The sequence below is a fragment of the Perna viridis genome, chromosome 6 (genome assembly GCF_037379345.1).
Source record: "Perna viridis isolate PV_CMFRI_1.1 ecotype Kerala chromosome 6, ASM3737934v1, whole genome shotgun sequence".
NCBI lineage: Eukaryota > Metazoa > Mollusca > Bivalvia > Mytilida > Mytilidae > Perna > Perna viridis.
In genome coordinates this window covers 13979898-13995122 of record NC_142450.1, presented here as the reverse complement: position 1 = coordinate 13995122, position 15225 = coordinate 13979898, and the positions used below count along the sequence as shown (strand labels likewise).

General features: G+C 32.8%; 1 protein-coding gene across 3 annotated transcripts; it reads right to left on the bottom strand.

Annotated features, from left to right (window-relative positions):
• Positions 1-2155: 2155 nt before the first annotated feature.
• On the bottom strand, positions 2156-9344 carry LOC148613743 (uncharacterized). Of its 3 annotated transcripts, none has more exons than XM_088587318.1 (5): positions 9185-9344; positions 6011-6790; positions 4835-4917; positions 4455-4561; positions 2156-2391 (listed from the first exon to the last, which is right to left on the bottom strand). In XM_088587318.1, the coding sequence occupies exons 2-5, from the start codon at positions 6754-6756 to the stop codon at positions 2179-2181; spliced, it is 1149 nt and encodes a 382-aa protein (XP_088443444.1). In that variant the 5' UTR covers positions 6757-6790; positions 9185-9344; the 3' UTR covers positions 2156-2178. The 3 variants fall into 3 exon arrangements, with proteins under 3 accessions (XP_088443444.1, XP_088443445.1, XP_088443446.1); XM_088587319.1 differs by lacking the exon at positions 9185-9344 and adding an exon at positions 7474-7628; XM_088587320.1 differs by lacking the exon at positions 9185-9344 and adding an exon at positions 7398-7580.
• Between the last annotated feature and the right edge of the window lie 5881 nt (positions 9345-15225).

Genomic DNA, 15225 nt, shown 5'->3' with positions numbered 1-15225 from the left:
AAAACGGCTGGTGCTTCTAGAAGAGTAGAGAATGCTTACCTACCAGTACACCTGTTTCATGCTTCCAGTTTTTAGGGGAGTCCTGGTCGCTCATTTACTTTTGTTTTTGTATGTGATATTTTGGTTATTTCATGCTGTTATTTGTGTGTGTCTCTTTTCCCTCGTCTAGGTAAGTCTTTATCTTAGGAATTATATATTCTTTTGAAGTTTGCTTAAATCTTGGTTCTCTTGAATACTCTTTCACTGTAATAAGCATATAAAGTTTGTGACATGCTGCTCATTTATTCTGTATCTGCTTCTTTAACAATCACTGAGAATACATTATAACTTGTATGCTAATTTATAATTCTGAGAACTTGTGATTATTTCAGGTATTAGCTAGTAAAATTCAGAAATTTGTACTGTTTTTATACAGAATGTTTACTTCTACCTAAAAACTGAGGCTTTGAAAAAAATATTAAGTGTTCCTGCCTTAGTAATATTATACATGTATACTGTAGTTGGGTGTCAGTCTGTAGGTTCCCCCATTGTCTTCATATGATAACTTCAGAAGTTATCAAAGGATCTTTATAGTAACTGAGTATCATAAAATACAGATAAAGTTGGTTTGAACAAATTATTCACACAAAAGTTGAGGCCATTTTAAGTTGAATTTACACCCCCTCTTAAAAAAATGTTTTGATGAATAGGAGTTATTTTTCTTTGAATATTAATGAATGGTGAAAATTTGTTCATTTTGGGTATTTTTGAGGCTAGATAAAATTCTTTTTTCCCAATCATTTTTTTTTATTTTATGACTGAATAATGTGAATAAGTAAAATTATTTTGTTATCAAATTAGTTGGAGATATCTTTCTTAGAATGCTGAAAAAAGACTTTTAGATTAGGGAGTATAAATAAAAGTTTGAATTTGTGTTTTATCAGTTGTTTCCTATGTGATGATTTGTATTAAGCATATGTCCATGGAAATTAAATTCTACACAGTGTAGTGGGGTATCATTTAATGTCCTATTAGATGCCCTATTTTGTACACTAAATATGAAAAAATCCCTGTACAATTGATATATAATCTTGCAGAAAAAAACCTCCAACATTGAGGCTCAGTTGTTCAAAATTAAGTTCAGTGACTTTTATTTTTAAACAATTTGAAATAATTTCTCATTCAATATCATCTAATTTTGAAGGAAAATATTGAAAGTTTATGGATGAAAAATATTTGGTACGATCTACCCCAAGTCTTTGTTTGATGATTCAAGTTATTTAATATGATTTGGTAAACAATGCCATTTTTTTCCATTCTGATCCAGAACCCTTTACAGTTGTAGTAAGTTTTGACCACTTACTATCCCAGAGCTAATATAGATAATTATACCCCCCCAAAGCACAGTCTAGGGGTATATAGGAATCACCCTGTCTGTCCATTTGTCCACATTTTTATAAGCAGTATAACTCCTCCTAAATGGCTCAAGGGATTTTGATGAAATTGTAAAGGAAGGTTTGTATCATGTTGATATGCATGAAGAAATATAATTACTGTCAGAGTACTTCAAAGGGAGATAATCCAAATTTAGGGTTCTGCATGTTAAAACCTTGTATGTGCAACTCCTCCTAAACTGTTCAAGGGGTTCTCTATAAAAATTTATAGGAAGGTTAGGTATCATAGCTTAATTTGCAAAAAAAACTACTGTCAGAGGACTCCAAAGGAAAATAATCCAATTTTAGGGTTAAGGGAAAATCAAGAAACCTTGACATCTCGAGAGATTTTAATGAACTTATATAGCAAGATTGGGCATCATATGTAGATGTGAATGAAGGAATATAATAATTGTTGGATTACTCCAAAGGGAGATAATCCAACAAGTGTTGTATATTAAAGTCCATTTGAAGCAGGAGGTATTCTCTTTGTGAGCTTGCGCACAGTATTTCTAGTTTGTACCAAACATTTACACAAACAAGCAATTTATTAGGTTGCCAGGTTCTTTATGTGTTTTAGATACGTAATTAGATGTGAAACTGGAAAAAAAAGTAATTCTTACAGTTATTTGTAGTGTGACTGCAATAAAAGTTTTTTTTTTGGAGAATTTAAAATGAGAAATATAACGTAAAACAAATATATTGTTGAAAATTTCTGTAGGAAAAATGAAAGAAACACACTGTTCTAAAACAAAATATTAGATATTTATTGAGGAGCACAAATCTTAAATCTCCCTGTTTGGCACATGATATTTGAGAATTCCTGCAGAGTTATTTTCCCATCTCCTGTATTGTCAGCTTCCTCTATCATTTCAAGTAAAACTTTATTAGAAAAATTTAAATTATTATCTTCACAAATCTGTTTTAGGTCAGTTAATGTTAAATATCCATTGTCACTGGTGTCCATCAGTTTAAATGCCTGAAAAAAATAGTGATAAATATTTATTGTATTGTAAATGTACATTACATTTTACATACACTTGTTTATACTTGTGTGGTCTTGTTTTCTAAGACAAGCTAATTATAAGTAGAATATCAGTTGAATGAAAGCAAAGTAGGGGGCATATCATACCTGTTTATTTTTTACCTAACATAAAAGGGGATATTTATATCAAGGCCTTAGAAAACTATTTAACCCCCTCCCCCCACCCTCGCAGGCATACCCGTCCACAGTCAGGAGATTATTGTACTTTTTGGTTATTTTGAAGAAGCGGCACTGTTCTATTACTGTAGCAGGGTAGGAAACTCACTCAAATTCTAGCCAGTCCTAATACAATTTTTCAATATATTTACTATACGGCTATTTAGATTTTTGCTTAAATTAGCCAGCCCTGCCAAAAAATAGCCAGTTTCGGGCTGGTGGGCAGGCTACTATTTCTAACTATGCTGTAGATTTTATTACTGTTGTTGTTGGAGACTTTCAGTGCTTACTTAAAGCCTAAAGGTTGTGTTTATACTTGCTGAAGACCTTTTGGTGATCTCTGAGAGTATTTACTCTTTAGTATTTAGAAGATTAAACGCTACTGCAATTATTGCGTTTCACCATGTCCGTTCTTTTTTCTACTGTCCACCTTCGCAACAGTATAAGTGAAAGATTCTCCCTCATTGGCACTGTCTAATAAGGGAGAGATTTGCGAAAAGGCAAATGTTTTATATAAAAAGTCAATTATTTAAAATTTTTCATTAAAAATTAGTAATTTTAGCAAAAATATCTCCCACAAATCTTACAGTTTGATGTGGGAGGTTCTATTTTTGAATTTGAATTTGTAGGAGCCTCCCCTTATGTGAGAGTGTTAATATGTTTGCTTATTTGCAGCGACTTACTATCATGCTAATTAAGAAACAATTCGTAGAGGGAGTAGATTTGTACTCATTTTAACGTGGGCAACAGTATAAGTGAAAGATTCTCCCTCATTGGCACTGTCTAATAAGGGAGAGATTTGCGAAAAGGCAAATGTTTTATTTAAAAAGTCAATTATTTAAAATTTTTCATTAAAAATTAGTAATTTTAGCAAAAATATCTCCCACAAATCTTACAGTTTGATGTGGGAGGTTCTATTTTTGAATTTGAATTTGTAGGAGCCTCCCCTTATGTGAGAGTGTTAATATGTTTGCTTATTTGCAGCGACTTACTATCATGCTAATTAAGAAACAATTCGTAGAAGGGGTAGATTTGTATTCATTTTAACATGGGTACGGCATTTATATTCGATAATTTAACACCAGCGACAGCGAGGTGTTAAATGAGAATATAAATAACAACCCCACGTTAAAATGAGTAGAAATTCACCCCCTGGAAGAAATTATTTCTTTTCTAATATGACAAATACTGTATTTTTGTGACAAACATTTCCCTAGGCGTAGCCAAAATAATGACTGTTCCGTTTAACATTCCCCGTAAATAAGTTGGATTAAATTTGTATATTTATGTCATCGTATGCGTTAAATGTGTGTATTTATATAATTGATTTCAATTAGATCACCTCTCAGCCTTTAAACGTTTTTAAAGGAGTGTCTTGTCTCGAAGCGAAAGCGAAAGAAAAGAGACAGTGTGCAGGTGCTAAGGTGGTGTTGTACCGACGTATACCAGGGGTGGATCCAGAATTTTAGATTTTTTTTTTGGGGGGGGGGGTGGCACAGTTAAAATTCGGCGAGCGGAGCGAGGCAAACATTTTTTTTAATTAAAATTTTTGAAATATTGGTCCAGAGTGAGTGCAATGTAGATATCGTTTGTCGTAAAATTAGAGATAAATTGAAGTTTCAACCTCAAACCGCCTAAATCTACCCCTGACAACCAATGCTTTGCAAATTTTAGGGGGGCGGACGAAAGCCCACTACGCCCCGCCTGAATCCGCCTGTGTATACTGTTTGACGATATGAAGACGTCATATTAGAATTTTTCTTTTCGTCATATTAGGGCAATAGTGCTCATTATTTCCTTCTTGGTACACTGGGTAGATTGCTATAAGAATATACATTTACCTGTTGTATTTCATCGTAAGGATCTGGCCCCTCTCCCTGACTTTTTATGATGAAATCCAGAAAGTTTATAAATGTTACTCTGTCTCTGCTTGGTCCTGCTAATTCGCCTAGTATAATTAAAATGCATATGTCAATATGGAATGCCGAATTATGTCTTGTGGGTTGAATCTGTTTAAGAAATTAATACACCCAATCTTTAAATAACATATGAAAGTTTTTACGTCTATAAACTGTTACAGCATTTATTTTTATTCTACAATGTCCATGTTAATCTATCTTCAGCTACTCTAAAAAAAAAAGGGGGGGCTCTAGACTATCAAATATTTTATGCTTTATTGTGAGTCTAAATTAGCATCAAGAATAAGCAGATCTATTCTTACCTATCATACCATCAAAGACATCTTTAGTTGCCCTAAAACCCAACATCTTTGCTATTCTTTTAACATCCCTTGCATTTATATACCTGCAACAATAAAACGTGTTAAGAAAGTACTTGAGTGTCAGTCTCTGTAAGAATCAGGCAGTGGGTGAAGCATGGTATAAAAAAAATACCACGTTTGACTATTTGCACAATTAGAATCAAGCAAAAGATATTTTCCGTATCATTTTGGCTGATTGAGTTATAATTTCATTGAAATGCACTGAAAATGAACATTTCAAGGGCAGATAACTCATTTTTCTGGCATTCTATTGAAACATTTCTGCGCAAAGCCAGTGATACAGAGATTAAATAATGGTCTTTTCAAATAGAGAAAGTATGCTTGAGTGATAGTGCAGTGTCAGGTCGGTGATGTTTTGACATGCATGTTTCTGAATTTTCCCATTTTGCCCTGATTCTTACAAACATTACGCTTAATGAAATGTTAGATATATTTCAGCTATGACGTATTTTGTTTTACATTATTGGTCTGTATGTTCGCCATGATTCAGTTTATTGATATTGTTGAAGAGTTCTGATTGTTACATTACCTTATTGTGCCTCCTTTCCTTTGCGTGGAAGCTTTTTATATATTTTTGAACTAGCGGTCACAAAACTTGGTCTAATGTAAATTTATTTACTTAGTTTCAAAGTATACTACTTAATCTCTGTCTTTACTTAAAAAATAGAAAGAATAAATTCCGGCGTTTTTCTAAGCTGACTATCTAGAACTTCCATTAAATACACCTGAAATTTGTCTAATAAGTATATACCAACACATCTACAAATATTCTATAAATTTACGCATTTCGAAGTTTTGCGTATGCAAATTATCACAACGATGTTTAATACAAAATTTCAAATTACGAATAATTTGCATAATTTTCATAATTATTAGCATGGAATGTTTTGTATACATTTATTTAAGTTTTGTTTGTATTTTGTTTGTTGTTTTTATTTGGTGCGTCTTTGACCGTACCAGTAGACCTTTTTTTCTCTTTAATGTTAAGACAATGATTTTTTTGGCGTTTACTTGCAAATTCGTCAAAGTTAAAGTTGCACTTGATAATTTCGCCGTTATCTCGAATGTCAGGTAATGTGGTCTAATTTATCATTACTCTTTATAACTAATTCTTACCCTTTGCCCTTTACGTCAAACAAATCATATGATTGTTTTAAATCCTCAATCTCAGCCCAAGATAACACTTTCAAAATGCGCTCTGGAATGGTCGAATTATCCTCGGGAGTGTAAATAAAAGTTTCAACCATTTTCTTTAGATCGGGGTTTTCTCTTCTAATAAGAAGTCCCATTTTTTCCTCGAGCTGCCTTCTTATAATGGCAGATTCTTCCCGGAATTTTCGACGTTGCTTTTTAAGCGCGAAAAATTCCTCTTCATCAGTTTTAGCTTTTATGGAATTTTTGGCTTCATTCACACCTTCATTCAACTCAATCCCTTTTCCCAACCTTTGTCTTTCTAGTTCATCCTTATGTTTCCTCAACAACTTTTTATATTCGTACGCTTTCCATTCATCTTTCAGTTGATCTGCCTTTTTCATTTTTTCGAGTTCTTTTACCATCTTTTCTTTTGTTGACAACTCTGGTGTTGCCGATTTTCGCGACACTGGTGTTGGCGATTTCTGTGACATTGGTGTTGTCTTTCCATTTTCTAATTCAGTCATTTGTTCTTGTTTGTATTCTGTACTTTGAGGCAGAGCTGTGTGCCCATTTTGTCCCTGGTTTTCCGTTGCGCTTTGTGGTATTTTGGTCTGCCCGTTTTGTTCCTGGGTTTCCGTTGCGCTTTGTGGTCGTTCGGTCTGCTCGTTTTGTTCTGCCGCTGTCGTTTGAGAAGCTGTGTTTTCGTGTTCTGTGATGTTGCTACTCATTTTTGTTGTTTACTGTTGTAGTGTCATTATGATTCTGCAACAAATAAAATGGGAAAAATTGTTATCATGTTATATTAGCCTGTTGTGGTGATATTAAACTGTTGTCCAAATAGGTCGTATTTTTTCTTGCGATTTTGCCGCGACGGATCCAGCGATTTACAAAATAACTGAAGGGCTAAACCCAGGAGTCCTGAGTTCATACGAAAAATGTTTAAAAGTACTCATCACTCATCCTTTGTGTAGATAATAAAATATCTCTTGATTATGTTTTCAACTAGATTCTTATCTTAGTATTCCTCATATTTTAACAGAAATGTTACACTTGTGAAAAAATTTCAGTCTGATGAGGGGCCGGACAACCTTCCGCCATTCCCTTGGATCGGTATGTTTGTAGTCTTCTCTTATCCAAGAAGTATTTTAGATTTTAGCACTCCCAGTTGACAAATTTTGGTGCAGCTGTTTTAATGTTTGAATGAAATAATGGCGAATATCTCTGTTTACTTCAAAACAATTAGAGGACAACACAATCATATGTTTCCTACATGTATATGACCCTACATGGATGTAAGTTCACGACATTAAGTGTATAGACCCTGGTACCAATCAGAATACCATCGACCTTATAGAAATTGATATCCTACCTTGTAAGAAGACATTTTGCCTATCAATTGATGTTCCTTATGGAAAAAATATTTGTAGCCCAAGTTTCATATTTACCATGCTAATCCAGATTCCACACCAACACAATTGTTTTGCCTTGGAATCAATCCTTGTACCCGAATTATTGATTCCATATTACATATATCCATACAATTATGATGTTGACAAGGGTGTAGAGATCGATATAGCGAGTCCTACGTACCTTGAAACTTTTAATTGCAGATAAATTTGTTTGTAAAATATATGAGGTTTAATTGAATAAATTCAGGCTTAATCTATTTATCAACAAAATTTGACATGTAGTTTGGCATAGGGATAAAATTTGGCGATAGTGGTGCGACAAGTAACGCACTGATTCTTGGTAAGGAAAATATAGATTTCTTGTGTAGTCTGTTTAACCCTTGAATAGATGAAAGTTTAAATGCCCGGTTTCCGATATAACTCCGGTCGTTAGATTTGAATTGTTGTCGTCTTTGGTGTGTTCATAACTTGATCTGGATCATGGGTCTGCTGAAAATCTGAATATCGACCAAAAAATAGCGACGCGTCAGTAGTGGGATAATTCAAATACATATACGACAATTTTTTTTTTCTCTCTCTCTCTCTCTTGAAATACATCGTCTTTTAATTTAGATGTGGATCTCTTTAATTACACGTCATCGTGGTCTGAAAGACTATGCAGTCCATTCATGGATTCCTAATTGCGAAAAACGAACAGTACTTACCATCTTAAATATTCACATTTATCAAGTATATACCACCTTAAATCTACATTTATTTGGTATATACCATCTTAAATCTACATTTATTTGGTATATACCATCTTAAATCTTTACATTTATTTGGTATATACCATCTTAAATCTTTACATTTATTTAGAAGTGCGAGGTTTTTTTTTATTATAATGAGTATGGGCTTAGGACTGTTACGTAGACATGGATTATGTATCTTGGAGTCCGAGTTGCTCATTTGCTTTTGTTATTTTGTATGTATGATTTCAGTTACTTTATGTTCTTTGTTGTGTATGTCTGTTTTCCATGTCTGGTCTTTGTCCCGGGATCACATTCGTTTGATTACCACTATAACCTTTGTTCCCTTGATTACTCTTTAACAAATTCCGGACATACTTTCATTAATATACAAAATTATCGACATTTACAGTATTTCCAATCTGCTACATAAGTTTTCTTTTTATAACAATTTTATTTACTCACCTGGAACAAATGAGACAGAACACAAGATGTTGATTGACAGAATCAAAATTCTAAATACATGTGCATAAACATAGATACAGGGATTCAAATTTAATTTAAGAGGAATGTGCTGTACATGTATTTTCTCAATTTCAAATCAAAGGTCCAATTCAGGAAAGTCAAAAGCCCTTAAGAAAAATGAAGTGTAAATAAAATAATTAACGGTCCGAATTCCAAGTAAAGTAATTTTCCAAATTGAGGGCTCCAGAGATCTGACCACCTATAATTTTAACGCCTAAAATATTTTTCGGGAAACTTTAACGCGAAGTAAAATCTGAAATCTATGACACACAAACAGGGCCCAAAGTAAATCTTAATGGCTATTCTCCTTTTCTGTATTAATGCATTAACAGTTAGTTGGCGGAATTGATGAATCTATTTGTTTACACCAGTTGCTACTCATTCCTAACTGTTTATTATTCTACAATATTGGGCACAAATCAGAAACAAATACATGTACATGTCAAAAAGCCAAACCAATTGACTAAGATACAGAATCATATAAATTTTCTTACCTTGCTCTGACATTTTTACTTCAATATAAGATATATAGGATACACAAATATAGACGCATTTATTAACGGTGTCGTAATCGTTAGGAAGAAATCATGGGTGAAGTTAAAATATTTCAATAGAAAAGCCCCTCAATAAAATTGACATTGGAGATTTAAACCTGATTTAAAAACTCGTCCAAAATTTAAATAATTTGTCTATTCAGTTCTTTCAGCGTTAGATATATAGAGTTTCATTGTCATTTTGAAATAGAATATGTATTGTACCTGCTTGACTTGTTTACAGGTACAAAAAAATCAAGAGAAAAAAATGCTCACAGTGATTTGACAAAAATGATTGAAGGAAGTAACAAGGTACAGTGAAACGGATATATTAAATTAAAGTCGAAATGATAAGTAAAACAACATAGGTTCCAATGGAAAAAAGGGCAATGTAGAAAGACAGCATATTCTTATAGAGAGTTAGTATTATAAGAAGCAAACTGCAAGTCAGGTTAATAGAGGTTGAGGTCTCATCTGTATTTTCTTGTCCTAAATGAGTTGTCGGGTTACTGTCTTTTATTTTGTTTGTTTGTTTTTTTTCTTCTATTTTTGTTTTTGTTGTTTTTTTAGCGGGCCTTTAGTTTGTTTTATTTTGTTTTTTTATTTTGTTTGTCTTTTTTGTTTTTGTTTGTGATTTGTCCATTTTTCCGTATAAACACTTAAGGTGAATTATCAGGGTAAATTATAGACCAATTGAAAACCCAAACAAAATTTCGTTTATAACGATGTATTTATATTTATATCTGCGACATAAGATCATATAAGAACTTCCCCTTTATGCACATGTAATGCATTTAAGGCATACCAAAGTTAATTCGATTTTTTTTTATAATTCAAGAGCATGCACCTGCATAGGTTTGGTTTTCCATTCAAGTGTCATCTTAGATCACAAATCAGAAGTAATTGTACATTGCACGAGATACAGGTACATAGCACGTTTAGTAGGTGAAGGTTAGTTTTCATCCATTTTTATTGTCTTCTTTAAACTTAATGAACGGTGTGAATACTATATAAAATATAGAGGTCTCAAATACATATTAAGAGGGTGTCCATACAAAAGTCAGGCAGTGGGTTTGTTATAAACACTTTTTTCCCCAATTCATTTCGTAAATGCATCCTTCCGCATAACTGAATGTTTGATTTCTATTAACTGCAACGGTTTATGAGACATAAATTACACAGAAAGCATTGGAATTAATTGAAAAAGGGAGATTACTCTTTTATTGTGTGCAAAATTAGTTGCTTTCTTAGGGACCTTTAAAATAATTTTCTTAGCCAGTCAATGCACTATTTGACATACATATGATATAAATATTACATTGAAACAAAACAACCAGTTGGAAAAAATTACCATGTCACTGTACCGTCAATATCACAGAGGCTGTCTAGTTTCTACATGGTCTGTCTCTTAAGAATTAGCATTAAAATATTCTACGGACATCAGTACATCTATCAACAATATTCTCTTTTTTTATGTGTAATGTTATTTGTTCCCTGAAGGCACATTTTTGATTTGAAATTATGGAATTATTTAAGGTTAGGTTAGGTTATTCCTTAAACCACAAAACGTGTTCAGTTTAAAAAAATAAACTAGTTATGTCCCTGTAACTTGGAGCTCCAAATTCAATCACTGCGCTTCACGAGAAACTCACCGGTTGTAATTAATCGTTTCGATCATCATTCCTTTGTTTTGGCATAAAAAGTCTAGAAAAGTCCAACATTACCATCACAACTAATATTAAAATGAGAAATATTGGACCGAACACACCAACGGCTTGAGCTGACGGTCTAGAATCACCCACAGATATCAGCGAACGACGATAGCTAGATGTTTCTTTTGAGGACACAGTGAGATTCTTCTTCAGTTCCAAGATCGTTTCTTTCGTTTCCGGATCAAGGTCATCGAGTGAGAAAGTTGCGAGATTTTGACAACCACAGGTACATGACTTGGCAGAGCTTGCTTCTTCACATAGATAACCTGAATCGAACGATGAAATTATTAACGAACATGGTATACTCTACAAGATGCTACAAAATCTACAATGTTCTTCGAGTCTGAAACTCTTAAAAACTTCAAATTTGTGTACAATATGAGTAACGGTGTGAAGCTAATACGGCGAGTGTACGAAACGTATCAAAACCGTGATTAAAAACAGCCAAAGTCAGACTTCCGGCCTTCAATGAATGGTGAGAAATTTCCCACACTCGTAGTCCGATTAACAAAGGCTAGCGGTTCCTAACTTGGGACTTGTTCAAAAGATGCAGTTGAACTAGTTTGATCAGTTACATATAGCAAATACAGACAACAAAATTTACATATACATGTAATACATAATAACACGCAATAAAACTGAATTCAAAAGACATCGGAGTCGAATATAAAAATAAGAAAAATAACAAACCAAGTACAGTATAAAACAATGGAAAATGATCAAAGTAGTATGCCTCGCCATACATGTGTAGCACATCTATCTTTTCTATTTTTAGAGCTAAGCAATTATTCATTTGTAAGCATTTGCCATTCAATTTTCCTGAAATACTGCAATTTTATGCCGAAAGTTGACTTAATATATTTGAGATGCATTTTTATTACGACTTCAGTTTTAATTGTTATTTGAGTTAATAGAAATAATACATGGTGTCGCCCATTTGTTGAAAATGCACTCTCAATATATCCGTTTATATTATTTCTTTAACTTAAATAATTTGAAAACAATATCAGAATAATATAAATAAATTTCGACAAAAATAAATAAGAACTTCATCACCAAATCATCACTAATGTCTTACCAAATACCAAAATGGCACAGATGAAAAAATACAACTTCTCCATTCAAAAGTGTTCGGCCAGGAAAGATTTGAGCGAAATACAAGTGAATGAATAACCATAGATCCTGGACAATAAGCTTCAGTGAATAAATAAAAGAATCAATTGCACAAACAGAAGAAAGTGATGTTAAAGATCGATTTATCAGGAAATGTAAGGCTATTAGATATTTATTTGAAGAAACATTTTTGAAGTTGGTTCAATAAAGTTATGAAAATCAAGTTCGATAACTCATTAAATTTCTTTAGTTGATTGTTAGGATGTATTGTTATAGTTTTTACATCAGTTCTTGAAACCTTTTGATAATCATCCAATCGATGAGTCCGTACTCTGAAGAGTTTCATTTGAAAGAAATTTAGATCTTATGCATAAAGTGCAAATTTGGAATTCAGCGCGACGCTTTTATTTTTAATAATTGCGGTAAATGCAAACGTAAAACAATCGGAACTACTTCACAGAAGGTGTCTTCAGTTTAAAATGTATTATAGCGAAAATGACCGTGTGGTTCCGATTGTGTACTTTAATTTGATGAAAATTGGGAGTATTCATAAAGTCGCACAATAGTTCGGTCATTATTATAAATGCGGGGCCGCATCCAGACACTTTGAAAAGGAGGTGCCAACCGTGTTTCCTCAGAAGAAGGGGTCCTAGGACATTATTTTCCTTTTTTTTTTTTTTTGGTCAATTTTACACATGAAAATTACAAATATTCCAATAAAAAGGGACCACCACTGAAATGGCAATTATAATCAATACACGTGTTATATAAAAAAATTCAATTTAAAAATTCAAATGTTTTTTATAATATCTTTAGGATTTTTAAAATTCAAATGTTAATATAGTCATGCAAAAAATAATTATTACTGTTATTCAATGCAGTTTCAATCAAGTACATATATCGCAACTTGAATAGAATGTACCAACATGAAATTAGAAACATCTTTTAACGCAAGTATATTCTGAATATGCAGTTTATTTATTTTTCATTTTAATTTAAAGTTTCTACAAACGCTATGCCACGAAAAAGGTACAGAGTACGGCTACCATAGAGGAGTTTATCATAGAAATATTATCAGTTGCCTAGAAACTATCTACACTAACTGTTGAGTAAGACAGCGAGGGACTCTAGTAAACCATTAAACATATAGTTTGAGAGAATTTTTCGGTGATATATGATCTTCAGAGTTCATCCAGTTTTTACTCTGGTTCGTCCTTTTTTTCTGTGATGTTCTTTCATTATTTTGTTTAGAGTTATCTCGCTTTTAATATGATAACTCGCGTAAAATTCATATTTAGACTAGAAATCCTAGAGAGAGCATAAAAGACGAAATGTGCTGAGGAAATGTGTGAAAAATGGATATTTATTTACAGCGAACAATTTCAGGATAATGCCCCGCTAGTATATTTTAAAGACTTAGTTACATATAATTGTTGTATATTGAGGTCGCTTTGACATCACGTGACATCCATGATGCTTAAGGCATCAGTCTTGTATTACATATTCAAAATATGGAGGTTAAAAATATAGTGCGCTTCCTTTTTGCCTTTTCCTGTTTTTGTTTCTTGGCAAATGAATATCATTTTTCACCAAAAGTACAGGGTAAATATCAAGCTATGACACAAAAAACTTGTTTTTGAGGAAAAACAGTATTTTCATGAAAAATAAAGATTCAGAAAAAGGGTTTATTTTATGAACTCAAAATAAAAGTGAAAGTAGAAAAAGTCTATTTTTAGTTCCACTTACCTTGTATACCAAAATTCGTGCTTTTTTTCTAAAATGGACCTAAACATTATTTTTGACATTTCCTTAATGGAAAAATATGGTCAAAAGTAAGGTTGAAACTCTTCGTCTATTTTTTTTTAATCATGAAAATTTATGGTATACTATAGAAGCCTAAGGGGCAAAGAATGCAAGACTGAGACCTTAACCATGGCAACCTAACCAATGCAGCGTACAATCTCGCATTTCATTGGACAACTGTGGTAGCAACCGCGAAATTTAAGGCTACATTGGGGGCATTGGTGTACGGAATATTTTCGATCACTTTTCTATATTGAATAATCTTTTATAAATTGAATAATTGGAAGTAGTTTACTTGTTGGATCAATGAAAATTGAAATACGAAACATAGTACAATGATTAAACAAGGTCACCAAATAAAATCTTAATCAGATTTGGGGAATATGCGTCGGCTATCTTTTTTTTAAAAAAATATTACTTGTTATAGGAATAACTGTTATATTTTTTTCTGTGCATAAAGAAATAAGTTCAGTCAGGTGGTGCACAATAAATACCCTGGCTGAAAGACAATCGGTAAATGCATCAAATCAGAAAGAGTATTACTTTGAAATTGGATTATTGAAATTTAAATTGCCATCACTTTTTTCCCATGGCTGTGGTCTAAAGAGCTCTGAAGCACGATATATTAGAATATCTTATTCATTATCTAGATTTTCTATATTACTGATTGCTATTTTCAACATAAATTTTAAATTTTGTGGACCGTGGATTGATATTCATGTTTTAGCGAAGATTTTATCGACTTCCATTCGGAATTATTAGAGGAGTTATTGATTAAAAGCGGCCCTCGCCTGGTCGACCAATCTCACAGTTCTTGTTTTGCATCAGGAAATTCTTAAAGTTATTCAGATTGAAAAGGAAAGATCACGGCTTAGAAAGTGCAGCAGCCATTTATTTATACAGAAGGAAACGTCCATTTCCATTAATTTGAGGTACAATACTCAATCCAGCCTATCACTTCTGAATACAATGAATAAGCTACATGTACGTGTGTACGTATACATGTAAAAACTTCTTTATCAATAGAAGACTTTCAATAAGTCACTAGCTTAAATTGTGACATCATGAACCATCTTAAGTTGTGTATATCCTAAAATCCTTCAGTTGTTAAAATACATGTATATGATTTGGTCACTTTGGTAATTTTAATGACCACATATTCTTGTTGACGCATTTAGGCTTGATACCACAGACTTTTAATACCTGATCGTTATGGTGTATCCATCTGCACCATGAAAACTGATTTATTCAGTGGGTCATAGTTTTCATTTTCTCGTTTGTCTACCCCGGACTTGACTTTTTATGAGCAACTCGGCTGGTGTTTCTAGAAAAGCAGAGGACGCTTACCCTGTCGGTGCACCTGGCCCATGCTCG

Coding starts and splice junctions, on each gene's coding strand:
- LOC148613743 (XM_088587318.1), bottom strand. CDS start 6,756: ATGAGTAGCAACATCACAGAACACGAAAACACAGCTTCTCAAACGACA. Junction 4,918..6,010: donor TTTGACGTAAAGGGCAAAGG/GTAAGAATTAGT, acceptor TTATTGTTGCAG/GTATATAAATGCAAGGGATG. Junction 4,562..4,834: donor TGTCTTTGATGGTATGATAG/GTAAGAATAGAT, acceptor TAATTATACTAG/GCGAATTAGCAGGACCAAGC.